This window comes from Palaemon carinicauda, chromosome 21 (genome assembly GCF_036898095.1).
Source record: "Palaemon carinicauda isolate YSFRI2023 chromosome 21, ASM3689809v2, whole genome shotgun sequence".
Lineage (NCBI taxonomy): Eukaryota > Metazoa > Arthropoda > Malacostraca > Decapoda > Palaemonidae > Palaemon > Palaemon carinicauda.
The window spans coordinates 100,057,065-100,072,064 of NC_090745.1; the positions used below are offsets into that span (position 1 = coordinate 100,057,065).

The 15,000-nt window shown below is 32.2% G+C and overlaps 2 protein-coding genes across 3 annotated transcripts in view; both read left to right on the top strand.

The window, feature by feature from the left end:
* The window catches only part of LOC137615353 (uncharacterized), a 13,085-nt gene extending 3,234 nt beyond the window's left edge, over positions 1-9,851 (top strand). Inside the window, exons 2-4 of the mRNA XM_068345168.1 lie at positions 664-728; positions 7,870-7,968; positions 9,372-9,851. Of these exons, the coding sequence (XP_068201269.1) occupies positions 664-728; positions 7,870-7,968; positions 9,372-9,565 (358 nt within the window). The 3' untranslated portion in view covers positions 9,566-9,851. The remainder of the gene's footprint in view (positions 1-663; positions 729-7,869; positions 7,969-9,371) is intronic.
* A 4,438-nt stretch (positions 9,852-14,289) lies between these two features.
* Positions 14,290-15,000, top strand: part of LOC137615357 (uncharacterized) — a 4,757-nt gene continuing 4,046 nt past the window's right edge. Inside the window, exons 1-2 of one of the 2 annotated variants that reach the window (XM_068345171.1) lie at positions 14,290-14,384; positions 14,837-14,901. In XM_068345171.1, coding sequence (XP_068201272.1) covers positions 14,383-14,384; positions 14,837-14,901 — 67 coding nt within the window. In that variant the 5' untranslated portion in view covers positions 14,290-14,382. Of the gene's footprint in view, positions 14,478-14,836; positions 14,902-15,000 lie in introns of both variants that reach the window. The other variant, XR_011039227.1, reaches the window with a different exon arrangement.

A 15,000-nucleotide genomic window follows, 5' to 3' on the forward strand; every position in this document is an offset into this window, starting at 1 on the left:
CTTGATTGCATCGAAATCATAATGATGGTGATAGAAATAACAATAATAAAAATGACTCGAACGTAAACGATAAGTCTCCTTGAAGCACTCAAAATATTTCTGAGATTTTGAATATCACAAAGTAATGAAATCAGCATTCAAAATGCTCCAAAGGTCAGTTGGAGAGAATCAAGGGATGATTAGTTATCGGTTGTGTAGTGGCCTAAACAAGCACATGTCCTTGAGAATAAGTGGACGAGCTGCTTTCGTGTGAAGAAATAGTAACACCACTCTAAAGAGCTATCTGGCAACTCACTCATGTAGAGGACAATAACTGTGTGACCAAATTTGCATATGATTAAATTGTAGTAGCATTGATTAAGTAATAAAAGTAGTTTGATGATATTGTTCAGTAGTGTAAAAAGGAAAACCGCAATATTCCTACATTTCTATACTTGCGAGGAGAAAGCCTTTTTTACTGCGCAATGCTAACATCTATGAGTTGCTACATGTTACACTGCAACATGAAATTATTTGTTTTATGAGTTATATATTAACAGTTAACTTTGTGTATGTTTTAAAGCATTTTATCTAATTGCAGGATATGAAGCAGTTAAATTAATATTTCAGTGTATAACATTAATCAAATCCTTTCAAACAGTAAATTTGTCCTATACTCGGCAGGTGCTCCTTATCAAGGATGAAAACTGTTGCCGTTATCGTATTAACATTGGCCCTTGTTAACAGCGGTGAGTATTCTTCAAAGTTATGTCAATCTTTCTTGTAATCTAATTACCTTCGCCAACGAACTTGGAAGGAGGTTATATTTTACCGCCTGTTTGTGTGTTTGTGTGTGTTTGTTTGTGGACAGTTTCCTGATCGACAATTTTAATTGTAGAATAATGGAACTCACAAGGACTACTGTTATGTAAAGAGTTGGAAATCATTAAATTTTGGGAGGTCAGAGGTCAAGGTCATGGTTGAGTAAAATGTTAAATTCACGTCATCAGTCATAAGTTTGGACATCGTTGTCACAGAGACTTCAAGCTTGGTTCAATTGATACATGTTAAGGTCAAAGGTGAAAGTCGAGCAGAAGGTCGAGAAATAAGCTGCCGTGATGGAGGTCTGCGCTCTACCCTCTAATTTGTACTGTATCTCTAATTACCTACATACTTCATAACCTTTCATGCTGTGACGGGCCGAGAGAAGGTTGTGACTCAAAGACAGTATGAAAGCAACTGAGTGAATTTATTATAGAACACTCTCCTTTATATACAAAAGCTCAAAGCAACAAGAAATTTCATGTTAAAAAACAGACACTGTTACAGAGGAGAAAAGCAGACATGTTTATTCTGGTTCTTTTTAGTGCGAGGGAAGAGCTAAGATACAAGCATAATATATACACAAAATGAACTATTTACGATCGTGTGACACATGATTGGTACAATGCATATACTCAGAACACCTTAAGGACGCATATAACAAAACTGCAAATATACATTGAGGGCAAAAACCAATTACTGAACACGTTCATGAAAATACACATATGTGTACAGATAGGCTTGTGTGCTTGTGTATATGTATATAACGATATAAACTAGTTTTATATGGAATTAAATGCATCGGTTATTGAATTTCCAGAGTAATAGAATTTGTCCTTTTTACATCTAAAATAAATGTCTGCAGATTCTACCATAGCTCAAGCATAATGAACACAAACCCACACATATATCTATGTATATATAAAGATATATATATATATATATATATATATATATATATATATATATATATATATATATATATATATATATATATATATAGATTGATAGATAGATAGATAGATACGTATATATATATATATATATATATGGAAGGTGTAATATATAATGTATACACACACATACACAGACACACACACACACACACACATATATATATATATATATATATATATATATATATATATATATATTTATATATATATATATATATATATTCAGTACATACATACATATATATATATATATATATATATATATATACATATATGCGTGTGTGTGTGTTTGCGTGTATGCATAGATACATACATATAAAAGTGTGCTTGTATGTATTGCTCTACATAAGTTGCACTATCACCTATTTTGATATTAGATAGAATGCATTTAAAACTCTCATCTTCAGTACATAAATGCAATTTTGAGCCCAATAAACTATGGGTAATCAAAATAAGAATTCATGAACTGATGTACAGTATCTAAAAAAAAAAAATATGCTTCCTGTTTTTGAAAGATGGATATTTGGGTGATAAGTCATAAACCAAGAAGAGATACCTTGAAAACAAAATACTCGAGATAAGTGAGCTACTATCTTGAAGAATGAATGTATAACAAATTTGAGAAATAATTGACTGAGATAGTCAATTGGGATAGTAGTTTAATGAATCTATTTTATCTACTCCCAGGCTATTGATTTTCTTCTGGTCTGGACAAGAAAAGGGTGTATGGTTGCCCCGTCTCAATAAGGTTTGTACTTAAAAAAGAGAAAAAGGGAGTTTGGAAAATATAGTATAATTTGTGTATAATGCTCAAACCCTCATTCCAACTTAGAGGTGAAAATTTGAAGTTGTAGAAGACAAGATAATTGCTTTAATCGATCTAATTAATTTATTACTAATTTGTTTTCTTTAATTGGCTAACTAATCTTACTTTGCTTTTACTTTTTTTTTTATTATTATTATTATTATTATTATTATTATTATTATTATTATTATCATTATTATTATTATTATTATTATTATCATTACTTGCTAAGCTACAACCCTAGTTGGAAAAGCAGGATGCTATGAGCCCAGGGGCTCCAACAGGGAAAATAGCTCAGTGAGGAAAGGAAACAAGGAATGATAAAATATCTTAAGAAGAGCAACAATATGTTTATATGATTGAAAAGCCAATTGCTTTGAAACAGGTTTATATAATTCTACGGAGGTTTAACATTTTTGAAAAGTTGGTAAATGCACTACACCGAGTGTATCTATTCAAATTCTAATGGCGGAACAATTCCTGCACGAAAAGAGAAAGTAGAATATGTCACTTAGCAATGAAAAATAGACATGAGCTAACTGAATTAAAAAAATAAAAAATTCTTTAAACATGATTCAAGATAGTCTCGAACTATCGTTTTAAAAGAAACGAATGGGGACGTGAAGGAAAATATATAAGAAATGCCTGTCATAAAGATTTGAAAGTTAACCGATACATGGCCAGTCATACGGGATAAACTTTTAGCCTTACTATAATTCCTCTTTGTTTTTGTCTGAAAGAGGAGAACTGTATGGAAGTTTGAGTAATTATAAGATTTTCTATGTTCATTTGGTTACGTTGAAAGTAGGTCCCAAAGAGTAAACATATGAATAAATTGTTGGGTACATTATACAATTCGAAGTTATTCTACACTCTTTAAAAAAAAAAGCGTAATATTAATCGGAAATTTTACGTAAAAATATACTGTTCTCAGCCATATTTCAGTAATATACAAGCGACCGTAATTTTTACCCTACTTTTTTATCATCTTTTACGGGATGGTAACAGTAATATCACTCCTTAACGTGAATATATACCCTTTTAAAACTGTAAATACCTGGCAACATTTATCCCATGATTTTAAGTTTTTAACGACAAATTTTGAACGGTGTAATAGTTCTTCTAAGTAGTGATAACTTAAAATCAGGTGTAGCTAAGGACATCTTTATGCTATTCCTGAAGCTGAATCGAACAACTAACTAAGATTTTTTTCAATTTGGGAGACCAAGAACACTTTCCAAAGAAAGGAGCCTACAAAAACTAGGAAAACTTTTTCAAGAAGAGAAAGAACATTACGAGTAAAGAAAGAAACCGTTATCATGTGATAGCTCTCATCCTTACACTTGAAAATTTGCCCTAAAAGCACTAAAAATCCTGGAATAAATGTTGCCAGGCGTTTACCATTTTAAAAACGGATATGTTGACGTAGAGGAGTGATATTACGGTCGTCACCAACCCGTAAAGGATAAAAATAAAGTAAGGTAAAAATTGCGGTCGCTTGTATTTTATTGAAATACGGCTGAGAACAGTATATTTTTACGGAGAATTTACGATTGAAATTACTGTTTTTTTTTAACAATCTTGATCTGACAAACTCGGTCAAACAATAAGGAATGTTGGTTGAAAGTTTGTTTCCGCTTGGAATCGTTTCATGATGAACGTCTACCAAGACCAATTCAACCTCGAGGACTCCAAAGTCGAGAAATAAACGTTGTACCAACCGTGTGTCACATGATCGTACATAGTAACGACATTTAATGTGACGAACCGAGAGAAGGTTGTGACTCAAAGACAGAACGAAAGCAACTGAGTAACTTTATTATAGAACACTCGCCTTTATATACAAAAACTCAATGCAACAGGATATTTCCTGTTCAAACGACACCGCACTGGTTAACAGTTAACGATGAGGAAAAACATACATGTTATTTCAGGTTCTTGTCAGTGCAAGGGGAGAGCGAAGATACAAGCTTAATATATACACAAAATTAAATGTCGTTACTATGTACGACCGTGTGACACACGGTTGGTACAACGTAATCTCTTACAATGATTAAAAGAATTCGGTGCTTGATTCGGTGGAATTTCAATAGTTCAAACTTGCCGTGAAGGTTTTTATGTTTAACAGGCTGGCAAAAGTCTTCTTTATAGTTAATTCAAGAAACCTCTATTTTAATGTTGTTACTGTTCTTAAAATATGTTATTTTATTTTTTCATTACTTCTGTTGCAGTTTATTTATTTTCTTATTTCCTTGCGGCACAGAGCTATTTTTCCCTGTTGGAGTCCTTGGGCTTATAGCATCCTGCTTTTCCAACTAGGCTTGTGGCTTAACTAATGATAATAATAATAATAATAATAATAATAATAATAATAATAATAATAATAATAATAATAGTGAAGATAATAATAATAATAATAATAATAATAATAATAATAATAATAATAATGTAAGGGTGAACAAACAGCAACTCAAAAGTAAAGAGTCACCATTGTAATGATGTCCTATAAAAGGACAATGACACCTACGTGATGAAATATCCTCCAAAAGATAAACAGACCTGCAAAGAAAAAAAAAAAAAGAAAAACTCTAACATCAATATACCCAGTATTCATCTGTCAAGTTCTTTTTTTTATCACTGGATAAAACCTACTTCAATAACCTAATCAGATACGGTATCACCAGTAAGGCATTTCCTTTTCTACTCTGATCTCGGTGCAAGGAACGGAAATTTCATGACAGTTTTAATATTGATTATGAAAATAACTCGGTTGAGTCCCTTGTTAGGCTGGAGGAACGTAGAGAGTAGAGGTCCCCTTTTTGTTTTGTTTTATTTGTTGATGTCGGCTACCCCCCAAAATTGGGGGAAGTGCCTTGGTATATGTATGTATGATGAAAATGAAATCTGTGATAGGAATAAATGCATAACTCCTTTATCATGGTCTTCCATTGTGTTGGGTTAGAGTTTTCTTGCTTGAAGGTATACTCAGGCACACTATTCTAGCTGTTTCCTTAGTTCCTTTCCTCACTGTTCTATTTCCTCTGTTGGAGCCCTTGGGTTTATGGCACTTTTCTTTTTCGACTAGGGTTGTAGCTTAGCTAATAATAATAATAATAATAATAATAATAATGATAATAATAATAATGTATGCATGTTTGGAATACTGTTATCTGTATCAGAACGGAATCAGCTTCATTCACCGACATCAAAGAAAAAGAAATTTGGAAAATGATAAATGAAGTACATTTAAAGATGTCAATCTATAAATCTAATTTAGAATTTCAAACAAAAAATTCCACTGGTAAAATTTCACTGGTTTCCCCACGAGATTTTCAGAATAAAACCGATGTGTCATATTTGAATAGACAAGCAATTGAAAGATAGTTCAATTAACGGTCCTTGAAAACTTTGGTAAAGAAATAGTCGAGCAAATGAAAATTATAGTTGATTCAAAAAGGATGGTTTAATTTCACTCACAACTCATCGATGACAGTTGGGAATCTACTTCAACTTCAAGAGTTATACAATTCCATTGAAAAATCAATTCCTTTACTTACTTTACTTTACTTTGATGGCTGCCTTTCCGGTCCCATACAGCAAGGGAACCCCACTCTCTACAGGACCTCCACTGTCGTTTTACCTTATTCGTTCAGAGTATTTAACGTTTCATATCGCGTACTGTTCATATAGTGTTAAATCGTCACTGTTAAAAGACTCATGAAATAAGAAAGTCTTCAGTTTCCTCTTTAACTGTTGGAGTCACACAGTCTACTGAAAAAAAACATTCCCTTTAATTGCTAGATTTATAGAGTTTAATCAAAACATTTCCTTTTAGTGTTGAAATCACACATTTTGATTGGAAAAACATTTATTTGGAAAACTATTTATTTTAACTGTTGATGTCAAACAATTTTAATGGGAGAAGTATTTCCTTTGCCTGCTGAAGTCACACAATTTATGTGCAAAACTATTTTTTATAAATGTTGAAGTCAAACCATTCCATGGAAAAAGTATTTTCTTCACCTTCTGAAGTCACCCAATTCATATTGGATCACGGTTCAATAAGATTTAATTTGATAATATCCTATTAAAAATTTATTCTTTTAATTTGATTGGAAAATATATCTTTTACATCACTGCTTAAACTTTCATAATTTCGTTGGAAAAAGATTTCCTTCAAGTTCTGGAACCAAAATATTAACTTATCTGAAGCTGAATAAGTATTTTAATCAACTGTTTCTGTAAGAAAAAGTTTGAAAAAGCATTATTTGGAGGTACTGAATACGTGAGTATAATTCAAAATGCAGTTTCTATAGGTAAATTTCAGCTGAAAAAAAACACCGATTTCTTTGAGTACCACCATAAAGCTATGAGAGCAATATCTTTATGTAAGCTTGCTAAATATCATCATCTATTTGACATTGTACTATCATAAGACAGGATATTTACTTTAAAATTACTCTTGTGGTAACATCCCACTTAATATCTAGTTACTCAGCTGTCAGTTCCCCACCCATGTACAGCTTGGCATACCTTGCAGTGCTGCCATCTAGATATTCTCGATCGAGTTAGATTCATTATTAGATTCTTAAGATGGGTTATGTTGGCAACCCTTATACAAAAAGATAAAGGATCAGGTTATCAAATGAAAATCAGTGGTACTAATTTGTGCCTTTACCAATGGTAAAACTTCTTTTTCTGCAAAGGACTTATGTTGACAACCCTACCTAGATACATTCAACGTAGCATTCTTTCATATAGTTTTTTTCAATTGATAAGGCTATCAATATTACTATCTGTGGTCGAGGGTCACTCAAGACACCACCGGCAAATAACCGGATCTTTACCTTAAAACCAATGAATGTTATGTTGTGCTGCAACTTTTGTTCTGTAATATGAAATTCCCCAGCCTTGTGTTTGCATGTGTGTTTTCTTTAGGATATATAAACGATCATTTTCCTTTTCTAATGCATAGTCATTTAACTATCATTCTTATTCTAATCTATAAATCGCTTGTTTGCTTATTAAATCACTATGTTCCTCCAATTTCAATCATCTTTTTTTTCAGCTTGATATCAATTTTATTCAAACATGAATATCTGCTCTGTGACGATTTTTGACTTCCTCTAAATGAACGAGTTTGAATAGTATATAACTTAAGAAAGATAGCATTCGCGAAAACAAATGCAAGTAAAAATACGGATGCTGAAGATATGCATATTATTTAATCATACTTATAATGTTAGCATTCAGAGAGTTAGTCCTTTTAACTTGCTTCATAATTAACGAATGCTTCTTCATCTCCAGGCCAATGCTTCAAATGCTACAAGGGAATTCAAGGAGCAACCACGCCAGATACTTGCGACAGTTTGGTCAATACTTGCATGAAGATGGACTTTCGTTACAGTAAGCTTATAATCAGTTCCTTAATATGATGACATGTTGCTTTGGGATTTCATAATTGATTAACCTCTGTAAATATCCCAGCTGTGTTCGGCCGGTGATACTGTTTGAGTTTTCCAGACTATCAAAGTTGAATTTGCACTATTTTTATTTACAACTGGAAAATGCAGACTCTCTTAGGTTTGAAAGTACGTGTTCTTAAAATTCAAGTCTTGAATAGCTTTAGTCTGTGCATTCATCATTAAATAGTAGTTATGGATAGACGCCACGATGGTGTACGAGTTCAAATATTACCAGATTCAGTATGTCACATACATAGCAGTGGTGCCATCTAGGCATCCTTAATCAAGTCAAAATCATGATCAGATTCTCCAAATGACTTGTTGGAGATTCATCATACGACACATTGAAAGATTTAGTAAGTCTCTCTAAAAGGGGAGTAGAGACCCCCATCTTTAATTATGTTTTAAATATCATACGTTGCTAAGTGTTATCATTAGAGAATAATGCACCTTTCAAGAACTTATTCTGTACGAAATGAGGCAATTCGAATCAAAAGAATATTCTACAACTTTGACATTCCTTGAAAACTACAAATACTTTATGTTTGTACATCAGTCACAATCAATTCTCCTTTAAACAAAATATACGTCTGTTGCAATAATTCCCGTTAATCATTTAAAAATGGGATCAAGAGCATGTTAAGCTTGGATTGTGGTGATACAAATATACGATTGCATGTTGCTATCATGTTGAATGTGTAGATTCATGTTCAGAATAATTTACTATTATCTATATTTCATGTTCTGTAAATGTTTAGGTTTCTAGCTTAATGTAACATTTTTCGAATGGAAAATAGAAAAAAAGTCTCGTATTGACATTGATGTAAATGCTGTTGAATGTTTATTGAAATATGTAAGTGACTTAGTTTTATCTTTTATAGATATAATATATATGATCATATCTAATTTATTCTTCCACACCTAATTCAGTTTGATTTTCTGTTTACGTTTTCAACTAAATTAAGTTTAGAGGAATATCCACTGAATTATCCTCATAATCTAGTGACAAATTTCAATATGATTTCACGCGGATAAATCATCTGAATAAAGTTAAATTCGTTTCAGTTGACTAAGCATCAGAGAGAAATGAATGATTTTCCTCCAAATTCCAAAACCTATAGTCAATTCTTTTTAGTGATGCAGATTTGCACCGACTCGCTGGGGTGCCCTTTTATCTCGGAAAAGTTTCCTGATCGCTGATTGGTTGGACAAGATCATTCTAACCAATCAGATAGTAGGAAACTTTTCCGAGCTAAAAGGGTACCGCTGCGAGTCAGTGCAAATGCGCCTCATTAAGAAAAATTGAGTATAATAATTTAATGATCATTTCATTTCTGATCACAGTCGACCAGAGACTGATCGTCTACAGTTGCAGCGATTCCAACGACCACGACGAGGGTTGTAACACGATAGCAGATGACTCTGGATCTCTTATCACTTGCTATTGCAAGGCTGAACTCTGCAACAATTCCTGCTTGAAGGCGCTGTCAGCTCCTCTCCTGTTTGCAGTTCTTTTCCGGGTGTTGTTCTTTCAGTAGGATCTCCTGTGACTAATCCTGCGTCGATGTTATTCTCCTGAAGGACACCTTAAAAAAAAAAAAAAAAAAAAAAAAGTTTCTACTTGTCACAACGACAAAGTGATTCATATTTGTTCCTTAGCAAATGTGAAATTAATCAATTTATCAGCTGAGATGATATTTTTTCACGAATAAATGATTAAAAAGGACCATTGTCTAGGGAAATGTTATAATTTCCTTAGTAGTAACTCTTTGTAATAATTAAATGCATGACTGAAGACTTGAATAAATATTTTCCCTACAGCTACTGTTCGAAGTTTGAATTTTTTTTCCCTTAGCAAATGAAAATTTAATTAACTCATCATCATCGTCATGATCATCATCATCGTCATCATCATCATCATCATCATCATCATCATCATCATCATTATCTCCTCCCACGCTATTGACGAAAAGGGCCTTAGTTAGATTGCGCCAGTCGTCTCTATCTTGAGCTTTTAAATCAATAATTCTCCATTCATCATCTCCTTCACATTTTCATGAGTTGATTATTGAAAATGAATATTTCATATGAAAGTGTCCCAATTTCTTTAGCAATAACTTTCTATTAATCTAATGCATAAATGAAGACTTGAATAAAGATTTTTTTTTTCACTACACATACTCATGCTCGAAGTCCATTTACCATTATTTCAATTATATAAACTGATTATTAGATGTTACGTCCATCAGTAATTGGTTGATGGTCTTGGTGGAAGCTCATTAAAAAGAAAAGAGTAAAAATAACTAGAAATTCAGTTACGTCAAGATTGTATTTAATAGAATTCGGATTGGATTAAAAGGGAAAAAACGTGGACAGAACAACAATACCAACAGAATCTTTTTTAATGCTTAGACATTATGCTTCAAAACGCAAATATTCTAATATCCACATCTTAACTTAAGACAAATTAAATTTTTTCTTTATATGTTTAAGCATTGTACTTCAAAACGCAAGTTTTACTAATATCCTCTTCTCAACTTAAGACAAATTAAATTTTTTCTTTATATGTTTAAGCATTGTACTTCAAAACGCAAGTTTTACTAATATCCTCTTCTCAACTTAAGACAAATTAAATTTTTTCTTTATATGTTTAAGCATTGTACTTCAAAACGCAAGTTTTACTAATATCCTCTTCTCAACTTAAGACAAATTAAATTTTTTCTTTATATGTTTAAGCATTGTACTTCAAAACGCAAGTTTTACTAATATCCTCTTCTCAACTTAAGACGAATTAGATTTTCTCTTTAAGTGTTTAAGCATTGTGCTTTTAAACGAAAATTTTCTAATATCCACTACTCATCTTATGACAAATTAGATTTTCTCTTTAAGTGTTTAAGCATTGGGCTTCAAAACGAAAATGAGAAATGAAATAGACATGGAAGTAGACTTCAACACTATAAGGTTTAAATTAAATCTTATATATCTAGTTTGCTCGAGACTTGATGCCTCTAAGAGTTTTTATTCATTTAGTCATTTATCATTTTCCATATTCAAGGTGTTAAATAACGTAAAAACGAACTTCAAGGAAATTTTCTTATGAAATAAGACTTAGAATTTTCATAACAATTTATTGTCCAACAGATAGAAGTAAACAAAATGGATAAATAATCTGTTAATTCCATTTAGACATAATGGATTGATTATCTTCGAAAATGCCATTTTTTTAATCTTGAAATAGAGGGCAATAATTTGTTTCTATCCCTTCTACGTTAAATAAAATATTACCTATTGTTTACTTCTTTTCCTCCTCTTATGGCTGCTGCAATTCTTTTGTTTTTCTTCTCTCTTCGCTGAGGTCTTGATAGTAAAGTAAGACATGGGCGAGGTCTTCTTTCTAGCTCCGTACAGCTTACACTCTACACTTGCTCCTTCGTGTCTTTTACTATCATTTAATCTTAAACAGTTATTGCTAGCTCTGCACATAATAACTGAGTCTGGTTTGTTATTAAAAAACATTTCTTCTTTACTTGACTTTTTTCTTGTGCATATACGCCTAAACTACTTTCTCTCTCTCTCTCTCTCTCTCTCTCTCTCTCTCTCTCTCTCTCTCTCTCTCTCTCTCTCTCTCTCTCTCTCTCTCTCTCTCTCTCTCTCTTCCTTCCATTTTTACTATTTCCTTCCCTAATCTTGATCTTGATCACTTCCCTTCCCATTCATTTGAAGGTTCTATCGTTCATATCTGTATCCATCATCCATTTCTTATCTCTTTCATCCGTATATTACTTTCCTTCTCTTTAATTTCTTCCAAAATTTTCTTCAACATATCTATTCCTTCCTCGTGCTATCCTATTCTTCATTTCTGACATTTCCATCTCTCCCCCGAAGAGTAACTACTGCTTCGTATGGTGATGCTCCTCATTTTTTTCTGCCTACTTCATTTTCTATTTGTTGTAGTCTTTTTATTTCATTTTCCGTGATATTCATTACTACCCGATCCATACAATTTCCATGGTATAAGTTAAATTCTCGAGATTTTCTGCTTTATCCATCAGTTTCTTCTTTTGTTTCTTAAACATATTTCCTTTTCACTTCATCACTATTCCTAAATATTTAATGCTTTTTGTTACTTGTATACCCTCTGTCTCTTCCAATTTTAGTTTCATATCATATATTAGTATATGACTCTTATTTTTGTTTATTTCTGACCTACAGACTTTAGATACTTCTATTAATATTCTGCTTTTAATCGGAAATTCTCCGTAATAATATACTGTTCTCAGCCGTATATCAGTAAAATACAGGCGACCATAATTCTACCTGACTTTATTATTATCTTTTACGGGTTGGTGACCGTAATATCACCCCATTACGTCAATATATCCGGTTTTAAAACGGTAAAAACCCTGGAATAAATATTGCCAGACATTTACCGTTTTTAATGTAAGTTTTTAACAGTGCACGTAGGCTATCGTCCTCTACGATTTTGTATGAATTTTATTATGTAAATGAGTAAAGTAGTTACATGTATACCTCAGTATTAGCTTTTGTATAAACTACGCCTAGAAGAGTACAACTATAATAGTTTAGATCCAGTAATGAGAATGGAGTCTTTTCTACGTTTATACTGATTCGCTTTTGTTTACGTTCGATCGCTTATGCTTTTGTATTTATTCTATTGTTTACGTGACGTAGTCGGCAGCAGATAGTCAAATAGATATCGTGTAGTATTCTGCAAATAAAAAGAGTTTGCAATTACAATAGAAATCTTCCTTTATCCCACAAAGAATACATATCCCTAACAACACCTTATCATCGCAGGTAAGCACACCAGAGCCATTGTTCTGATTGCATTAATCACTTGATCCCCACAACAGAAAGTATGCTGCAAAATCGTATAATCTTATATCGATTTAGGGATTAGAATTAATAGGGTTTGTATCACTAACGTGATTAGAAATCAAAAGAAAACATCAGACAAAAATCTGCCATTCTAACAATACATGGAGACCTGAAGAGACTATGCAGTAAAGATTTATTACATTTCATATATATATATATATATATATATATATATATATATATATATATATATATATATATGTATATGATTAGGAGTATAACTAATATAGTTTGCTATAATTAATCAATTTTTAGATTAGTGAGATCATGAAAATAAGCATGAGATTATCTTAACAATATACAGTAGAATATAGCTAGAATGGGACCTGTTTTAGGAATGCACAGTAGAATTATTAAAATGAAGGCTCTCTGTCTAGGGCAGTACCTAGTGCTCTGCAGAAGGCTTTTCAAAATCCATTTCCTTAAGCGGATGGCTGCAAACAGTGTAGAGACTCCCTGACCCTCTCCAGAAGGCGGTAGATTCCCTGGCACTCTTCCGAGGGCTGCGTGAAATCTAAATTCTGATAGAAAAATAGAACTTCACAGTAACAGTTCTTTGAAATAAGTCTAAGACTAATAAAGATCATTGATACAATATTTAAATAAGAATGAACCGAGAGCAGTCATATTATTATTATTATTATTATTATTATTATTATTATTATTATTATTATTAGCTGAGCTACAAGCCCAGTTGGAAAAGCAGGATGCTATAAGCCCAAGGTCTCCATCAGGAAAAATAGCCCAGTGAGAAAAATAATTAATAAACTGCAAAAGAAGCAATGAACAATTAAAATATATTAAGAACATTAACAACATTAAAATAAATCTTTCATATATAAACTATAAAAACTTAAAAAAAAAACAAGAGGAAGGGAAATAAGATAGAATAGTGTCCTCAAATGTACCCTCAAACAAGAGAACTCTAATCCAAGACGGTGGAAGGCCATGGTACACAGGCTATGGCACTACCCAAGACTAAAGAACAAAGGTTTGATTAAAATTTGATTAAAAGCTTTACGCCATTTAAATTTGATGTAAATGAAATAGATTTGTCTAGAAGCAATTCACTTACCGGCACCAAATTGCAATTGAAGAAAATCTAACATAAAATCAAAGCTTAAGATTTTTCTACCTTCTCTTAACTTAGGCTTAATTTGTGGGGTTAAACCTCTCTTTAATAAAAAGTAACGAAAGACGAAAATTCTAAACCTTATGCTGATAATTCTTCGAACAAACTTTCTGTTATTTGTGTTGCAGAACGATGAGGAATGTTTTCGTATCGCCTGTTGATTACATTGATCGTGAAAGTAACCAGACTAATGTTATCACTGACTGATAAGAGAATGGGCTCTACCACAAAGAACACTGAGTTGATTTGCTGATAACAAGTGAACTCTCATAACGTTGACTTAAAGTATAGAGTTAGAACAGACCTACATCTACAGTAAACAAAATGTAAGTACTGTGGCTTCATACATTGTGTCCTGGAGGCAAACGACACAACATGCAGTTCATATGTTAGTGAATTAGTGCGCGTAGATAACAAGTGTAAGAGGAAGCGTGTATTTCCATATGCAAGTATACAGTATACTTATTTGGTTTCATCCAATAAATTATTCTTTTTCAAGTAATTTGTAAGATTAATTGTGATAATTATGAAACAAGCATTCAGGTGAAAACAAATTATCGATGGTATTTATGTTGCATAAAGATTTGAGGTGGCAAAAATGACAACACATTAAGTGGAAAGTGAAGATACTGTATTGGGATTTTTGAAGGAACCCCTTTTAAATACGTGAGGTTTTTTGTATTAAAAAGTGGAATGAAGGCGGGGGTTGTTTACAACGATCATATTATTGATTATGGATTTATTTCAGTTTAATTAATTCATAATACCCTTCCAACAGGTTCCCGTTCCATAAGAAAAAACTGAATGCCATAGTTCTGGTGTTGCTTTCTGCCGTGCAGATAGGTAAGTAAAAACTCTCTGCCAATTGAGATTTTTTTATATTACATGTAGCCTGTTCTTTAATTTCTGACAGTATTCTGTAGCTTAGTATCACCAAGTCGC